Source organism: Sylvia atricapilla, chromosome 14 (assembly GCF_009819655.1).
Source record: "Sylvia atricapilla isolate bSylAtr1 chromosome 14, bSylAtr1.pri, whole genome shotgun sequence".
Taxonomy (NCBI): Eukaryota; Metazoa; Chordata; class Aves; order Passeriformes; family Sylviidae; genus Sylvia; species Sylvia atricapilla.
The window spans coordinates 6,936,532-6,954,315 of record NC_089153.1 but is presented as its reverse complement, the minus strand read 5'-3'; the positions used below and the strand labels follow the sequence as shown (position 1 = coordinate 6,954,315).

General features: G+C 36.9%; 1 protein-coding gene across 1 annotated transcript in view; it reads left to right on the top strand.

The window, feature by feature from the left end:
- The window catches only part of GABRG2 (gamma-aminobutyric acid type A receptor subunit gamma2), a 62,807-nt gene that overhangs the window by 8,289 nt on the left and 36,734 nt on the right, over nucleotides 1–17,784 (top strand). Inside the window, 1 exon segment of the mRNA XM_066328961.1 lies at nucleotides 16,043–16,191. Within this exon segment, the coding sequence (XP_066185058.1) occupies nucleotides 16,043–16,191 (149 nt within the window).

Genomic DNA, 17,784 nt, shown 5'->3' with positions numbered 1-17,784 from the left:
AACATAAGAAATATAATTTTTACCATACCTAAACCAATATACACATATCATTACCAGAAATAAAAGATCAATATATGTAAAGAAGCTATTAAGATACATGAAGGATAATAAGGATCTCTAGAAGGAATTGAATAAGGAAGTTATTTACTTTTTAAGCTTGCATTAGCCTGCATTTAAGCCTGCAAATGATGCAGGTAGTCATGTATGAAATTGTATGTTTTACTGAATATCATCTTGGACTTTGACATGAACCCTTGAGATGAAAGGCTACCTTTCTTTCTGAGCTATTTATCTTCTTCAAACTTTTTGAATGCTCCATGTTTCTACTGAAAAATATGTCGGGTTTGGTACATTGGTGAGAAATGCACGTTAAAGGGGATCTCATACATACCCATACTAATCTTCTGTCAGAATTCCTTCCCTCCAAAAAGGGGATGATATGAGAAAAATGAGTGTTTTCATACACTAGTGGCTCAACGTATATTGTGTAACAGAAATAGCATGTTCTGGTCATATGAAGCTTTTGTTAATCCATAGCAAGATATCTTCAGATCCAAACAGAACTCTGCAACAGATTGAGGATTATCCACTAATTCCACTTTCATTTAATTCCCTAAGATTATTTTTCAAGAGAGAGAAAAAGTGATAGGAGGAGAAAGAATGAGAAAGATAACATTAAGAGCAATTAATCAGCTAATTCTAGAAAACCTTACTAAACTAATCAATGTATTAGTCAATATATTATTAAGTAAAGCACTTCTGGGACCTGCTTAACCCACACTATGTGTGCTAAAGGTAGAGAAGTGTCACCAAAGCAGAATGAGACCTGTCCATGATAATCAGACACAATGATCAGTGATCTCTTGGACATTTTGTGTACATCCCATTGTAGGGTGGTAGAGTTTGTACTCTCTTTTCCTCTCCAAAGACTAGTGAAGACACAGAAGACTTCAAATTAACAATTAACAAACAAATAAACACTAAAAGGGCTTCAATGGGGTGGACAGCAGATACTGAAGCAGGCAAAGGAAAACAGTTTATTAAGGAGTCTACAATGACTTTTCCTCTCTGTTATCTTGATCAGTGCCTCTGGTTCCTACTTTTATAGCCCTAAGAGCCATTATTCCAAAGTTTAAGCTTTTGAACTGACTCTCTGTGCAGAAAAACAATCACCCGACTCCCCTCCCCCCCCCCCCCCCCCCCCATCAATAACATAATTCTATTTGTAAATAAATAGCTCATTCTTATTTTTGGGAATGGACAATATTTCCAAGACAACTGTGATACCATGGCCCAAACAGATCAAACAGGAAAGGCAAACAGGCACACAAATGTCAGTGAATGGAGAATGTCACCAAAGAATTTATGTATAATTAAAATTAAATTCAACTTGACCTTCTTAGATTAATTACTGATAGCCCTTAGAGTTACTTAATTCATTGAGCAAAGACTTCAGCTATGAGTCCAGGAAGGTTGTACACTTGTTATGAATAAGAGGCAAAACTGAACGTGGTCTGGAAGTGAATTATGAAGACCAGAATTGTACAACATATTTAACATAGTGACAAGAAGTCTGCTATGCTTCAAATAGAAAACAAGTGCAGGGATTGGGAAGATGAGTTATTACGTTCAGATTAACAAAGATGAGAAATGCAGAACAACCCTTTGTATGAGGTAAAAACACCCTGGGTATATGTTTTGGGAGTCAGAGACCAGAGACATTCCACACTTGAAGGGAAAACAAGTGAGAAAGTTGATGGTGGCTTAAGAAAGAAGATGGAGCTTGTGACCCATGCAATAACATTTACAATGCCAAGAACTGTCTTAGTATCTGAACTTGAAAAGACACTTTTTGGCTTCTCTGTATGTAACTTAAAGGATGCATTCTGCTCCTCTAGCCTGTGAAACCTCTAATGTGTTTAAGTATTAAAATTTTGTTTTGTACTGGAGTAAAGAAGTCAATATTTTCTGGAATGGGGAAGATTTGGAATAAGGGAAGGTTATCAGCAGTAAAATACTTGGAGGTCCTTAGAATAAAATTACAAATATTGCTACTCTTTTACTGAAGCCAAATGATTACACAGTATCACAGATCACATTGTATTGAATAAACACATTGCATGTAAGTTTTTTGAGGCAAGAACAACCAACAATACAATAAAAAATTACTTTTCTCATTTTATTTCCTGGTTTCCAAAGGAAATGCTAAAAACCCCACTAAGCTGCTTTAAAGACTTATAGCATGCATTTAAAATTACTTAAAACCTTAATAAGGCTCTAATGTAGCACATGAGATTAAAGTAATGTTAAATCTTTTGGGCTAAATTTCTTAATTCTATGTCCAGCACAACTAACAAGGCTCTGAAATGCATATTTAAGAATTGATGGTGAACAACATGAAAATATCCTTCTCTGCACTGGTTATTGTGATCCAGATGCAGAGCTCCACCTCCTTGATGTCAAAAGGTTGTAAATCTGAGGTTCTGCTGTTTTGTCCAGGTGAGGACAGCCTATCTTTCCTCTCACCACACACCACCAGCATGAACGTCCAGGGCCGGTTCATTGCTCTGAAATTAAATTTAGCAATTCCAAATGAGCTGCTATTGATAGCTGACTTCAACCACTGTTTTACCCACTTAATGCATTTTAACCACTTAATAGCAAACCACTTTTACTCTGGTATACCTCTTAATAAGTATTATTTCTATAATGAGTTCTAAAATTTACTATTCTGTCATCTAAGGATTATATGTGTGAAAACATTTCATATATACATTTGGTATTAAAAAGGAATAGCAATAATTTTAGTCTTACTGATTTCAAAAAGTGGATTTTATTTTAGCCTTTGAAATAAAATTAATCTTTGGCCAGAAACCAAGAAATTCAGCTCTTATGGTAACTTTGAAAAACTTCTGAGTATGTGAAAGCTTATGGAGAACACTAGAAGGGAAAATTGTTAGCAGCTTTAATTATACAATTTGTTAAAGAAGGGAAAAAAAGAGGAAAGGTACTATATCTGTGAAATAAATTCTTCTGTTACCATCCCCACGGCTCTATCTCGCTTCATCTCTCTATAGCAGATAAGCACAGATGTGATTAAATTCAATGCAACATATATTCAGACTAAAAAATGAGAAACATTTGTTATCTGCAATCATTACCTGCATATACAATGTTCTGAGCTCCTCAATAAAATAGTAATGAAAGGATTTAATGAAAAGCCCAGAAGTTTAATAGTCAAATTACCTCCAATCATAAAAAGTGCATATTTTAAATAGGACCTCTCATTTTAGTTAATGAGCAACAATTCCAAATGGTATGTAAACAATGTATTTCTTTAACAAAGATGTCATGTCTGCAATGACACCTTGGAAAACAGGCTGAAGCAGCTAAGCTGGGCTTCAGTTTTGCAAGGTTTTAAGCATTCAAGCCTTTATCCAGGAAAACACTTTCATTTGTGTTTAAATGTTTACCAACATGGTTTTCTGCACAAGAATTGGAATACTGAGCAGCTGGCAGTATGGAGAGCATAATCCTGGAAAATCTGACAGATATAAGCTAAAAATGCAACATTTGCCAGCAAATGTATTCCATTTATGTCCTCTCTTCTAAATTATTTCTTTGGTAATCTGTCCTGGAAAACTGTAGAGCTTAGAATAGCACCTGCTTTTTATTGAACAAATTATCCTGAGGTGTGTTTGCCAAATTCCCCAGGATCTCAGGAGGATAAATTGAATGCACAATTTTACTTCAGTGGCTTCCAGTGGAATTTCTTCTTCTCAATACTGTCAGTTATTCTGCATAAGTCTGTAGCTCATAAAAAGCTTCTGGATCTGTCACGAGGGAAAAACTGAAGATGGGAGATATGCTACGATTAGTAAAACATCTTCATCCTTAGCTTCTGCTCATCTCCCATTAATTTTAGGGGTTTGCAGGTGTCCATCTTCACCTGAAGGTCCCATCACCATCTGTTCAAGTAATGGAAAGACTCTTGTTTTGAAATAGTTCTTGATTATGCAGTTTGGGTAAGATCCATAAAAGACAAAATCTCTGAAGCCTCATGGTGCCTCCCCTGTATCATAGAAAATGGGGTCTGAAACCCTCTGCATTTTGCCAATGAGCATGTTGCCATGATGTTTTGTGCAGCTGCCCTAAATTCCTTTGTGGACCTTGCTTCAGTGTTCACAACAAGCACAATCCCTAGAAATTACAGTAGCTGGTGCTTACATCTCTTCTGAGGACATCCCACAGCTGGCCATGGACTAATCCAGGATGACCCAGTAATGCCAGATGGAAACATCTGCCTATCCCTGCTTGGTCTTGTATTGATTCATCTTTAAATCTTCTTGCTGTCGTGCCATGGCTCTACAGAGCTCTGATGGAGCCAAAGAAACCTTATGAGAAACTGGACATTTTGGCCTGAATATATGGACACTGAGGTTTTCAACTGAAACAGTCTCTGCAGCACATTTAGTGGATGTTTTGACTTAGCCACAGTACAAATCTGCAGGAGATGAGGAGACAAGGAGAAAAGAAAATACTGTTACATAATCTCTGGTACTGAAGGAAATATTTTCACTACTGTAAGTCTTTCTGGACTTTGTAGCGTTTTCAGCACCCTGTATTTTTCTATTGCTAAACATATTTTGAAACTGTAGTTGCATCTCTTGGACCTTAATTTGGTTTCTTCTCTTCAGAAATTTCAGAAATAAGTTGGTAACAGTGCTGGATAAACTTGGCTCCCAAAGCAGTGTTTCAAAATGATGCTTTTGGAATATGTCCATGATTACATCCATGCTACTTCTGACCCTTGCAGCCAGTTGTACACATTAATCAAACCCACTCACAGCTCCTGCTTGCACTTGGTTATTTTCCTTATTCTTACTCTTTTTTCCAGTTATCAGGCATACAGCTTTCTCTAGCCCTTAACAACATCTACATATAAAGGAAATTTCTAGTATCTTTCTCTGTAAAATTTTCATTCCTTTTATAAGGAAGAACTTCTCTGACCATAATCAGAGCAATGACAATTTATAAAGCAAAATTCTATAATGCTGACAGGAGTAAAAAAAAGCTATGCCAAAATATTTGTGGAGGAAAAAGAGAATTCTGGGAGATATATATTTGTATGTGTATGGAATAGAAATTGCTCCTACTTTCCTGGTGTTTTGACGAGCCACATTCAAATGCAAGGGATGGGAAGATAGGCTTTGCAGTGATCATTATGCCTAACCCACTCAAATGTCAAAAACTTCAGAGCTAGGTAGAATTTGCATGCTATGTGCTTCATATTTTACTTATTGGAGATTGATAGAAAAACAAAATAGATAAGAGACTGAGTGAGCCCATACACGATTTCTTCTCACTAAAATAAAGTTACAGAATCGCCATAGTATTTATTAGTTAGGATCTTTAAAACAATTGATCATTTTTTCAGAAAATAGGTTTGAAATTCTTGCATGTAAAGTTGAATATGGTGACATAGCTGAACATAGCTGAATAGTGATATTTTCTTTCTATGGACTATGTTTCCAAAGTAAGCTTTTTAGAAAATTTTCAGGAGCCCAGCATTTCTTTTTGAAATAGTCTCTGGAAAAGTGAGGCATAAATACTCAAGTAAGATGCAGCAGCTTTGCATGACAATTTATGTGATGATGTTTGTAAGCATCATGTGTGAACTGCAGCTGCAGTCCAGCAGCACACCACAGGCACTGCTTTGTGCTGAGCCTGCACGGCCTCAGGACAGAGGCTTGCCAGGGTCTGAACTCCTCTTGACCTGCCCACAGCTTCATTTTACTTGGTTTAGCTGCCACAGACATTTATCTAATTGACCAGGCATCTATGGCTAATTTATTTGACTTTTTGTAAGGTACAACCAGAGTTTTATTTAGACAAATAGTTACAAGCTGTGACTCCATGGAGAATATGTTACTGACATCACCGTGCAGAGAAAAACAAGGCTGCTACAACAGCAGAGGCATTGAGAAGTGGACCTGGAATAGAGCATAGCAGAGTAAAGGCACAGAATCATGGAATCATTAAGGCTGGAAAAAGCTTCTAAAATCATTGAGTACTGTCATTAACCCCATACTTCCATGTTCACTACTAAACTATGTCCACAAGTATCACATCCACTTCAGGGCTAGTGACTCCAGCACTGTCCTGGACAGTCTGTTCCAACACCTGACAACCTTTCCAGTGAAGAAATTGTTTCTAACATCCAAGCTAAACCTCCCCTGGTGCAACCTGAAGCTGTTTCCTCTTGTGCTGTCCCTTGTTACCTGGCAGAAGAGACTAACCCCCACCTGGCCACAGTCTCCTATCAGGGACAGGTAGGGAGTGGTAAGGTTCCCCCTAAGCCTCCTTTTCTCCAGGTTAAACTGGCATGGAGTGACTTGAGAAGAGACTTTAGAGCAGAGATGATGACAGTACTTACCCAGAAGCTGGCATCCTTATATGTCCCATGGAACAGAGGAGACCCTGACATGAAGCCATCCTGATAGTACCAACCACCAAGGAAAGTCCATCAAAACAAATAAATTCCATAGGGGAATTGCAGAACACTTGTTGACGATTTTCCTACTCAGCTGACATGTTTGCCACTTACATCCTTAATGTATCACACATCTAGCCTGTTATCAGAACTAAATTCCACATCCACCCCTGCACAGTCTGTTTTACGAGCATGAGTGCAAACAGCGTCTTGCATGATATAAGTTGGTTTATGTGGGAACACATGGGTTACTATTGGTTACCATGCATTAAAAATGAAGTTAAATCAGAAGCATTGTTTAAAAAAGAAACAACAAAAAAGAGTTTAATTTTCACCATTTGCTTACTCTTATTTTGTGAATGAGTTAGCTACATTGTGATGTAATTAAAGACGTGCTTGAGCAGCTATTTTCTGTTCATTCAGCTCTTTCTTCAGATGCATTTCTATCTAAAAACATTCCAGTAATGATACTTCCATGATCTGAAAGAAAAAGGATTATTAATACACTCAGAATAAACCTATACTAGATTCACATTTATTTTTGGCTCCCTAAACATTGAGGACTCATCTGACCCACTTGCTTTACCAACAATATGGGCTTTAATGTTGCTGGCAAGCACAATGCAAAGTCATTTCCTAAAGAATGGTTAGGGATTGTTTCCTCCTCCATCATGAGATGGTGTAGCATCATACCCAGTCTTCATCAAACACAAATAATAAGGTACGTTTATGTGCTTATTAATTTGTAAAAATGGTTTACACTTACATGCAGAGAAGATATCACTTGGCTTAGCACAGCAAGTAGGACACTCACTAGTCCTTTTGCTGGGGTAAGCATTCCATGTTCCTGGCTCCTGGCCCAACACCAGGAACACTTCATTATAGTGCTTTTCTGTGTACTGAGATGCAGAAGATGAGAATGAAAACATTCCCTGATAGATTTAATTCTAATAAGGATTTATATTCAGCTTGACTTGAATTTATGTTCAGTCTAACTTGAATTTATAGCTCACACTAGTAGACTAATTTAAAAAAATACTTTAAAAAAAAAAATGCTCAGGAGTGTTACTCCATAAGCAAAACTGCTGACATTTCTAGCACCTCACATGTTTGTTTTTAAACATTGAGAGATAGTGATGAGAAGATGACTACATCATGAGTGATTGATTCCAGAAGTGACTTCCTTCTGGGTGAAATTACCATGCAGACAAAATATAGAAAAAGATTGTGCAAGAATTTTGGAAAACCACAAATATAAGTGCCTCATAGAGTAGTACAGAAGAAGAACCTATTTTTTCATTTAAGTCTAATTGAGCAATAGGATTGGGAGTTTTTAGTTAATGTTGTTTAAATAGATGGCTGGAGGACATCCATGTTTTCCTAATCTTACTCACTGAGAAGAGAATTGAGCTTTTTAATTTACAGTGAGATTTTAGAACAATCCTTCATAATGTAGATCACTGGGGAAGAGATATCCTATGGAATACTAACAGATGAAAATTATATGCAATAAAACACAGCCAGAAAAAATGAAGTGAACTCAAGCTAAAACAGACGTAGTCAGATCACATTTCAGTAATGGTCGTTTACCCCTTCTCTTGAGAATTGCGACTGTTGTGGAAATCTACAGGAGCTGAGTAATAGCAACAGGCTAAAATCATGCTCCAAGTGCCTTAGATTTCACATTCAGAGGTGCATAGAATGGTTAAAAAAAAGGAAAATAGGAGAGAAGGGGATAGGAGGGGGGAGAGGTGTGGCAAACCGAAGAATGTGAAACAAAAAAGAAAGCTTCTGAGGTTCACATAATTCCAAGATTAAACCATTTACACTTAGGTATAGCTAGATACTTTCAAATAAATCAGATTAACTCAAGTTAACCCTACGATTGATGCAGAACAGCTATAGCTACTTCTTCCTTTTCTGTTTGTTTCTAATGTTTTTGCTCACTGCTAACACGAGTATCCATAACCACTGTGAAAACAGATACAGAAATAGATTATATAACCTCCAGTAAATAAAATATAAAGAAACATAGTCATAAAAAATCCAGCTTAAAAAAAAAAAAAAAAAAAAAGAAGAAGAAATTTTCATCTTAAGTTATGCAGGCTTTTCTGAATCATCTGATCACATCTTAGACTCCTCCAGAGCTCTAGTAACTATAAATGCTACACTTCAAGCTCAGGCTGTTCAAAATGAATGATGTATGCTTGTTTCTATAATTATCTTTCTATTCCTTACTGGCCTAAAGTTTCCTTCATCTCTTTACACTTTGTTATCCTCCCTCAGGGTAACATACAATTCCTCTTCATACCCACAAGTTTTATATTGTGGTGTAATTCAGCTGTGGTTAATAACACCAATCTGTTCTGATAGACCTGGAGATGGATATCCCTTATCAACTTATCTAACAATACACCTCAATGTTCTGCTGAATAAACAGATTCTAGACTGGGTGCTACATTTCATCTTCTGGTTCTTTGCCAGGGCTGCTAACACTGGTCTTTGTTTCTGGCAATTTTTGTGACAACTGGCTGTGAACCCATGTTGTTGCAACCTGAAACATTTTAAAAAGTACAATAACCCTCATGGTCAGTCATGACTTGAATCCAATCAGTTGTTCAATGCAAAAATTGCACTACAATTTTTCAGCACAGTGAACTAGAAAACACTGTAAATACTGCAAACCAGAATTTTTATTGTTAGCACTCTCTGTAAATGCACTCCACAGGGCTTTTTAAAAAAGTGTTTTCATGAACTGACAGGAATGAAACAAAACATAAACCAAGTTAAATTTTTCATTCTAAACCTTTCTTTATAAACAATTGCTGTAGCCAAATTCAGCTGAATCTGAAAATATGGAAAATAGATGCTTTAACAGTAGTTACAAAGAGCTAAAACTTATTACATCTTAAGTGCAGTAATGAATGTGAGTGCATGTCTTGGGCAAGATGTAGAAGATAAACCACTCTGCTATGACTGACAGTTTTATAGACACTGAAACAAAACCACCACTGCTATATAATATTTTAGAAGTCTGTGAAGAGGTCTAAGAACTGGAGTGCTTTACTCAAAATGGCTGACAAGCACCAGTGATGTTGCTGGGATTGCTGAATGACTACAGGAAAGCTTCTGAAATCCACAGCATGATCCATAGGTGCTGTGTTGCCAGGTATCATCTCTTCAGGGGAACAGAGTGTAAATGTTCACAAGAATCCAGACAGCCTTTAAATCTCAGGGCAGGCACAGTTTTCAGAAATGACTGATTGCTGGCAGTTTGGGGCCTTCATGTTCAGTAAAGATGACGGAGAAGTCTTTGCTGGGAGCATTCGTTTGTGCCCCTCTAATAATTTCTAGCTGTTAAAAATATTTTGAGACTTGTGTCCTCAGTCCTATGATCTAAGTGTTGCACCTGTGCCTATTTCTTTATGAGAACTGTAATATTCTTTCAATAATTATTTACATATGCACTTCAGTCCCTCTGTGACTAAGAAATGACAGAAAAATTTAGCTTTGCTTTGTTTTAAATAATTATTTCATGCCAAGATTTTAACCACATTACATAATTTGAGTAGTACATAGAATGATAGCTGCAGCAGAAACAGTGCCTGGGAAATAAACTATCTTCTACACATGACCTACCTAAAATCCACCCACCCAAAGCACTGAATAGAGGTCAAAACTGGTTTTTTCCCTACTGTGAACTTCCTCAACCTTCCTTACTACATGACTACAACAAATGGCCAAAACGCAGCTTATCCACCCTTGTGGCCATGTGAAAAAAGCTGTGCTGAAAACTGAAAACAGGATTTCAGGCTCTTCTGGAATACTATACTTTCATCTAGAATTGTAATTGCAGCAGCACCACAATTCTAGTTGAAGGGAGGAGGACTACAAGACAGTTTCTCTGTGATTTCTTAGTCCAAATTTTTCAATTTCATTTTCCATTATGGAACTTCTGACAACTGACTGGATCTTCTCCTCTCTAAGAAAAGCATCTGAGTTTCCATCTTTGATGTGGGAAATGATCTGGGAAGAGATTAAACTTTGCATTACATGATTTGCAGTCCTAATAAAATCAAAGGTTGGGTATTTGTGATGAACATTTAGTTGTAAAAGAGAAAATAAGTGCCATTTTTATGGCAAGAGCAGAAACTTTGTCCTGCCCATAGCCCTGGGATTTAAACCACACAAATGGATAGAACAGAAACACAAAGACAAACAGGACAAGAGAATCTGTGGCACAGCTTTGTGAAAACATTTTCTGCTTCAATCAAGATACTGTTACTTGAAATATGAGTTAACAAGGGAGAATTTAGACACTGTTAGATTTCCAGAGACTCTGCATTCTCTTCATTCTCACATCTGCTATCTCCACATCCTCACACATCACATCTGCATACAGCATCTCTGTACCCACAGTGGCAACCAGGAATATATCTTTCCTTCCCGCTGACCCTATTATCACCATGAATAATGTATGACCTATAGATTAGTGTCATTTTTCATGCACATCAGAGAATGAATGGAACTTGACTCTTCATTAAATCAAAGTGCTAGCTAAACAGTTAGGTGAACTGGCAAGCTTTGCTTCAGGTCTTCCCTGAGAGGTAGAAAACATTGGTGCTTTCAATGGAAAACTCAGTTTATGTTCAAGTAGTTTATTAAATCTTTGCGGAAAGCTCTATAGCTTACTTTGTATAAATTAAATAGCCTAGATTTTTTTTATAAATAATCTTAAGTTTTTAATTAGATTTAAATTATTTAGTCATTAGATATTCAGTACTGCTACAGGCCTTTCCCTAGAGGCACTTTGTGGGTACTCTGATTCTGCTTGTAAACAACAATACAATATTAGCAATTAAGTCTTAGCTTAAGTTTCTCAATAAAATTCTTGGTAATAGTTAAAATTAATTTTGTATATTTAGAAAAATTAGAGGACAGACCCACAGCAGGTGCAAACCGGCATAACTAATTTAAAGTTACTGGAACTACAGAGATTTTGACAAGTTAATATATGATCTCATATCTAAAGACTGAAAGACTGACCAGCCATGGAAAGCGTTTTGCCAGAGAAGAGGTTTTTTGCCAGAGTTTTGCCCTTCTCCTCCTTGTAACAAGTTGTAAAAATCATGTTCTTGTGGATTAGGAAATAATATCTTATTTCCAAGGGATATCCTTTTTGAGTTATTTTTCACTACTTAAATAAGATGTGCCAAATCTGTCCCCCAATTTAGACTGTAAAATTATTGCTCCTGTCTCTGATATTAAATAATGCATGGCCGATCTCTACCAACACATGGATGTGTCTTTCTAAGAAGCATTACATGTGATTCTCCTGGAAATCACATTAGAATGTCTCTGATGTAGAGATGACAGCAGAGAACATACAAAGTTGTAGTGTTGACTTTACATTAGCAATTAACTAAAACACAATAGTTTTGAAATGGGTAACCTGTGCTTTATATTAATTTTTGAACTAAAGAATTTAAGCCAAAAGGCTTTAAAGCATAGTAATGTAAGAGAGCTATATATCATTAATATAATTATTTGTTAAGTTTTACTAAAGTGCAGATAAACTTTACATAGTCATCAAACTTATTTCCAGGGAAATGGAAGCACAAAAGAAAAGAAATCATGCTGAATCCATTAAAAAAAAAAAAAAAAAAGTAGATTCCCAAATCATAATGTGGACTTCTGTGGCTTTGGGCTGCTAAAAGAATGGTGTATCTGCACATTGATGAAACATTTAAGTAATGGGTTTCACTATGTCTTCTGAAGAAGGATCAATAAAGGAGATGGGAAAAAAAAATTGTTTTCCTAGTGCATCAGTAATTTCCCAGAAGAGGTATCCTTTTCCACAGTTTTAATGTATTTCCAGTATAGAAATAATGCCTTTAGTGCTAAGGGGCCATAAAGGAGGCTATAACAATGGCAGTGAGCATCATTTCATTAATCCTTTTTCCCTTGGCTGATGACCCCAGGTCCACCTGCAGTGAGTACCTCTGCCCACAGGGATTACACTTGCACCAAGAATGATTGAATATTGCCCAGAGAGTATTGCAAAGAAATGTATGGATCAAATGCACTGGCAAAGATGCAAAGAAAAAGTTCCTGAATATTTATTTTGCATCAACCTCAACTTGTGCTAAAGTTACTCATCACCAATGAGCACTCGAAAGAGATAGATAAGAGTTATGAATTGAGCAACAACTTCAATGCAGGATTAAGATTAGTATGTGTTTGTTTTAGGAAAGAAGATAAAAAACATTCTTTCAACCCTGTTTAGCCCCTGACATGGTAAAAATCTCATTTGCAGAATGAGGTTTTTATCTGATTGTAGAGTGAAATACGATTTTATAGATCTTTGCATATCTTGTTAAGAAAATCTGATCTAAATTAATAAATGCTTATTAGCACCTGTAATTTCTGCCCTCTTCCAGCTTTTTGAAGATGTATTTCAGGTAATTTGAGACATCATACAAAGATCCCCCTGAATGTCAAACATTTGTTGTTACACATATGTAATATATATATATATATATATATATATATATGTGTGTGTGTGTGATATTACACATATCTGTATTTATGAATGATTACCATCAGAGCCACCAAATGCAGACTCAGCTGGCAAACTGAGAAGGGATTGGACCAGATGACCTCCAAAAGTGCCTTCTAACTTTAATTACTCTGTGGCTTAAAGTTTCAAACTTGGGTTCTGACCCTCTTAAATAATCTCTTTTCCATATTTTTTTCATATCTATATTACTAGATTTGAAAATTTCTAGCCATCAGAAAAATAAAAATAGATTTCAATATGCATTTGGGTATAATCTAGGCTTTAAAAATTTGGGTTGGGCATTAAAAGCACTTTTGAAATTTCCCCCGTATAATCAGAAGGATTTGAAAATCTTAAGGAAATGAAAAGAGCTTTGTCAGAATTTTCATTGTATTAATGGCATGGCATGGCTAAAGCTCTGCTCATTTGGATAGAGAAGCATCTCTGATTTTTCTGGCTGGAATGCGGGCTTACACAAACAGCTTCATACCCATGCTAACTCACCGTCCTTGTGGAATTCTTATGAAAGCTGGAATTCAGTAGCATTTTTCTCCAGTTCCATTGGCTGTGTTTTCCCTCCTCTGTCTCCTACTAATTTCATAAAGCATTTGCTGGTTTTGGAAATGTGGAGTGCCAAAATGGCTTGAGATGAGAGATGAGCAAACAAACAGTTATTTCTGTCATACAAATAATTTCCAAGGAGGTATGGAAGCTTCAGTTACTATGAGCTGCTGTTCAATACGGCTGTTTTAGAGCTAAGAAAACTTCTAGACTAACATACTTTTAAATCTTTCACTGTCTGGTAAACCAGACTCTACTAATTAGCTCGTTTGAGTTTTGAAGCTTTCTCATTGCACTGATATTCAGTAACATATTGCCTTTGTGAATAAATGCATTTTATTTATTTTTCTTTTTCGTTCAGAAAAAGATATTCTTTTCAGAGAATGGTTGTTTGAGTGGTTATAAAACAGGAATAAGCTTTTTTATAAATAAAGTTATTTTTCTTCATTCACTTTGCATAGTTTGAAAACATATAATCTAGTGCCTTCTGTTTGCAAAGACTTTATTTAGAAGTATTTCCTTTCCTGCAGGAGAGAGAATTTGGCTTCAATTATGTTTCTTTGAATTACAATTAGATCTTTGAACTCCAGACAACTAAATAAAAAAAATAAAAAAAAAATTCTCCCAATTTAATTAAATTGGCCTGTTTTTCAGTACCAGCAGAATACTATGGACCATATTGCCAATTAAAACTTTGCTTTTGATTCCTGATAAAACACTACAGGTCCAGGCTTGTGCAGCCAGAATGAAAAGAAGTTGGGTTACCAATTCTTGACCTGGGAAGCTAAAGCTCCCAGGCCGGTGCAAGGTGGGTGAGCTGGTGCCTCGAGGCTGCAGTCAGGGGCTGGTACCCAGCACATGTAAGAAAGGTGTAGATCATATTCATTAGGAGCTTCCAAGCTCAGCCCAGAGCAAGTTCTAGCTCTCTCTCCATGCTACACAGTCCTGGTTGCTACAGCCTTATTCAGATACAGGATGCTTCAAATATCCCTGTGCCTTCAGCACCTCCTGGGAAGCAGCGTGTGAGGCACACTGAGAGGCAAAACCAGCTACAATTCTTTCCTCTTAGGCTCAGGGGAGGAAAGAACTCAAAGCCTCTTTCCTAGTGAGCTTGTATTTGTGCAGTTGGCTTACAGCTCCTAAAAACCCAACACAGAAAAGCCTTTGGGCTATGCTGTCTGAGTGGGTACAAGCTGGATGCAGCAGGAGAGCACTGTAGGGATGAGTGGGCACGACCTCAGCTGAGTGAAGGTGGCTGCTAACAACATGATGCTCTTGGGCTCTGGGACAAATCCCTTCACTACTGCACCCATGACCATGACCAGCTGTGCCTCTTCCAGTCTTGTGTTTCATGCAGAAGGTTCAGCCCCCATGAGAATCTGCTTCTCTGTGCTCTTTCCCAATTCCTTTCAGATTCTGGCTGAAACTGGAAAATAATTAATTTTCCCGCTTTTCACCCATTTGTATCCAAGCTCTATCCACTGGCTTAAGACATTTGTAGTATCATTAAGATTTTCCATATCTAGCCAGTGGCGTTCAGACTTTGTCACAGAAGCAGGGCAGGAAAGAAGGCCACTGGCATATTATGCAAAAACCACACAGTTGCCTAGCACTGTTCAGCTGATTACCACTAACATTCTGAAATGAAAATATCTGATTATGTCATATTCTGAAGCAGTTTCAATGTTCTCCTCCAAAACCGGAGGCACTGATTTTGAGAAAACAAAACATCCTTTAAGACCAGTCTACACATTTCTGACTCTGAACTTGCTTTTTTTACTGTGCTAAGCAGGTTGAATTAGATCTGCTGTCATACTTCTGAGTAGCAGAAAAACTCCAGCAGACATTTTATCCTCTGTGGGTTCTGGTTAGCAAAAAGGAAAACCCTTGGCAAAAATCTGTGCTCAACTTTCCAAATGCACAATAAACTCAAGTTCATCAGAGTGGAGAAAAGCTGCATGAGAAGTTTGTCTGAATGAATCTAATTATTGGTCTTGTCAGCAATGTGCTTCATCAAATCATTCTCTTCTCTCCAATAGGAGTAAAGCAACAACAATGTGTACATAATAAGTGATATTTTGGTGGAGAATTGCATAAGCTAAGTGACAGATTTGTTTCATAACAGGTCCCACCTGAACCAATGAGAGAAAAAAAAAAACATGGCAAAGGTGATAAGCGCTGATGTTCCTCTGAACAGACAGAATGTGATCTCAACTGTACTAAAGGGAAATGCTGATTAAGTGAACTGTAACCTCGACTGATATTTGGCATCTATACTGGGAATCTAATTTTGAAAATGGGAAAATTTTTAAAATGTTTTTACAGTATTATTAAAATCTAAAATGCGTGTGTGTTGTCTTCCAAGGAAATTACCTCCAAATTTGTATTTCTCAGGGCTTTTTTTATATTCATTTTTGTTTCTTTAATAGCTCCACCCAAAAGGGAGATGATGATTATGAAGATTACACTTCAAATAAGACTTGGGTTTTGACTCCCAAAGTCCATGAGAGTGATGTCACTCTTATTTTAAATGGCTTGCTGGAAGGATATGACAACAAATTGAGACCTGACATAGGAGGTATGTTGGTTTTGGTTTTTGACCACTTTTGATTAAGTAGTGAAGAGAAAAAAATTTCATTTCATATTATGCTACTTGGGAAGCAGAATCCATTCAAAGTAGTTATGAGAATGAAATGCAATGCAGAAAAACATCAGAGGTATGTAAAGTTGTCATGATTTTGGAAATTGACTTAAATTAAGATTGCTGAATCTATCCTAAGACATCTAATAAGAGTGCTATAATTTGCTGAATCAGACAGCTTGATGATTTACCTGCGTAAGACATTCAGAATTTAACTTCTGGGGAATGAAAAAGCAAGGGTTTCTCTTTTTTTATGTACCTAAGAGATGCTGTTAGACAATCCCATATAATACATTGGAAAGGAAGGCCAAAAAGAGGCTGATAGAGCCTAATCCTTGTGTGATGTGGTGGATACAGAAACTCAAGAAGCAGCAGACTGATGCAGCCTGTGCCCTCACTTGCACAGCAGGGCAGGAGGTGACAGAATAGGGCACAGAAGAAGAGGTTACGTAAAGATAACTGCAGTCAAGAAAAGCCAATCTGCCCAGATGATTCCCACAGCCAGTGTAAGCATACAGAGCCAAATCTGAACTCAGAATGGAAGTCCTATTTGACTGAATTACCTTTTGGAGGAATCTTCCTCTCCACTGATTACTGAGGTAACTCGAAGGAAAAAAATCTCCCTGAATTGCTGCAAGTCAGTTTGAGAAGCCCCATGAGTGCACAGAGCAGGCAGAAAATACCTCTGCAGAAGAGGATACAGCAGTAATAAGATTGCACAGAAAGGCACAGGTTTCATGGATGAGGCAAACAGAGGAAAGCAGAGAGCAGGAGGGTTAATGAAGGAAGTTTACAGAGGCTTATAAACTAAGGAATTTTTCACAGTGAAGGACAACATGGATGTTTAGCCTTCAGTATAGGTATACAGTGTAAAGTAGCAGAGTAATTTGTCTTCACTTAAACCAAGACTTTAGAAACAGAAAGGAAATAAAGCATTTCTAAAATCATCTGGGGGAAAAAACCAATCATGCTGTAGACAAATTATGCAAGAAGAATAAAGCTGAAATGGATCAATTTCAAAATAAATTAATTTAACAACTATTCTTAATTTCTGCCTTAGAGCCTTAAATATTTTGGCTTTGGGCTCATAAAATTGTTACTTATCTACAGCCACCTATGCAGGCAACAGCAGTCAAGTTATATTTGGCATTATAATGTAAAACAAGTGATGCAAGGCATCATAAGAGAAATAAGTTTCCTTTTGTTGATTGTGTTTTGTTTTGATGCGTTGCTGTGACCTGACACAAAATGTAAATCCTCCCAGTCAGATGAGCCTTTCTAAGCTATCAACGCTGGTTTCAGTGTTTGTTCTCAGAGCATAAGGGAATGTATTTAGATAGAGTAAATGGTGTAAGAATTTGTCTCAAAGCGTCTCCAACTAATTTCAAGACATTGCTGTAAATTTGTATTTGTTTTATATGTGCATTTGAATGTGAGGCAACCACAGAGGAGAGATGCCATAGCAACATGCTCGTGCTTGACTTTCATGTAGTTGATTTTGACCTTCATTGGTTACTGATTCTTGTTGTT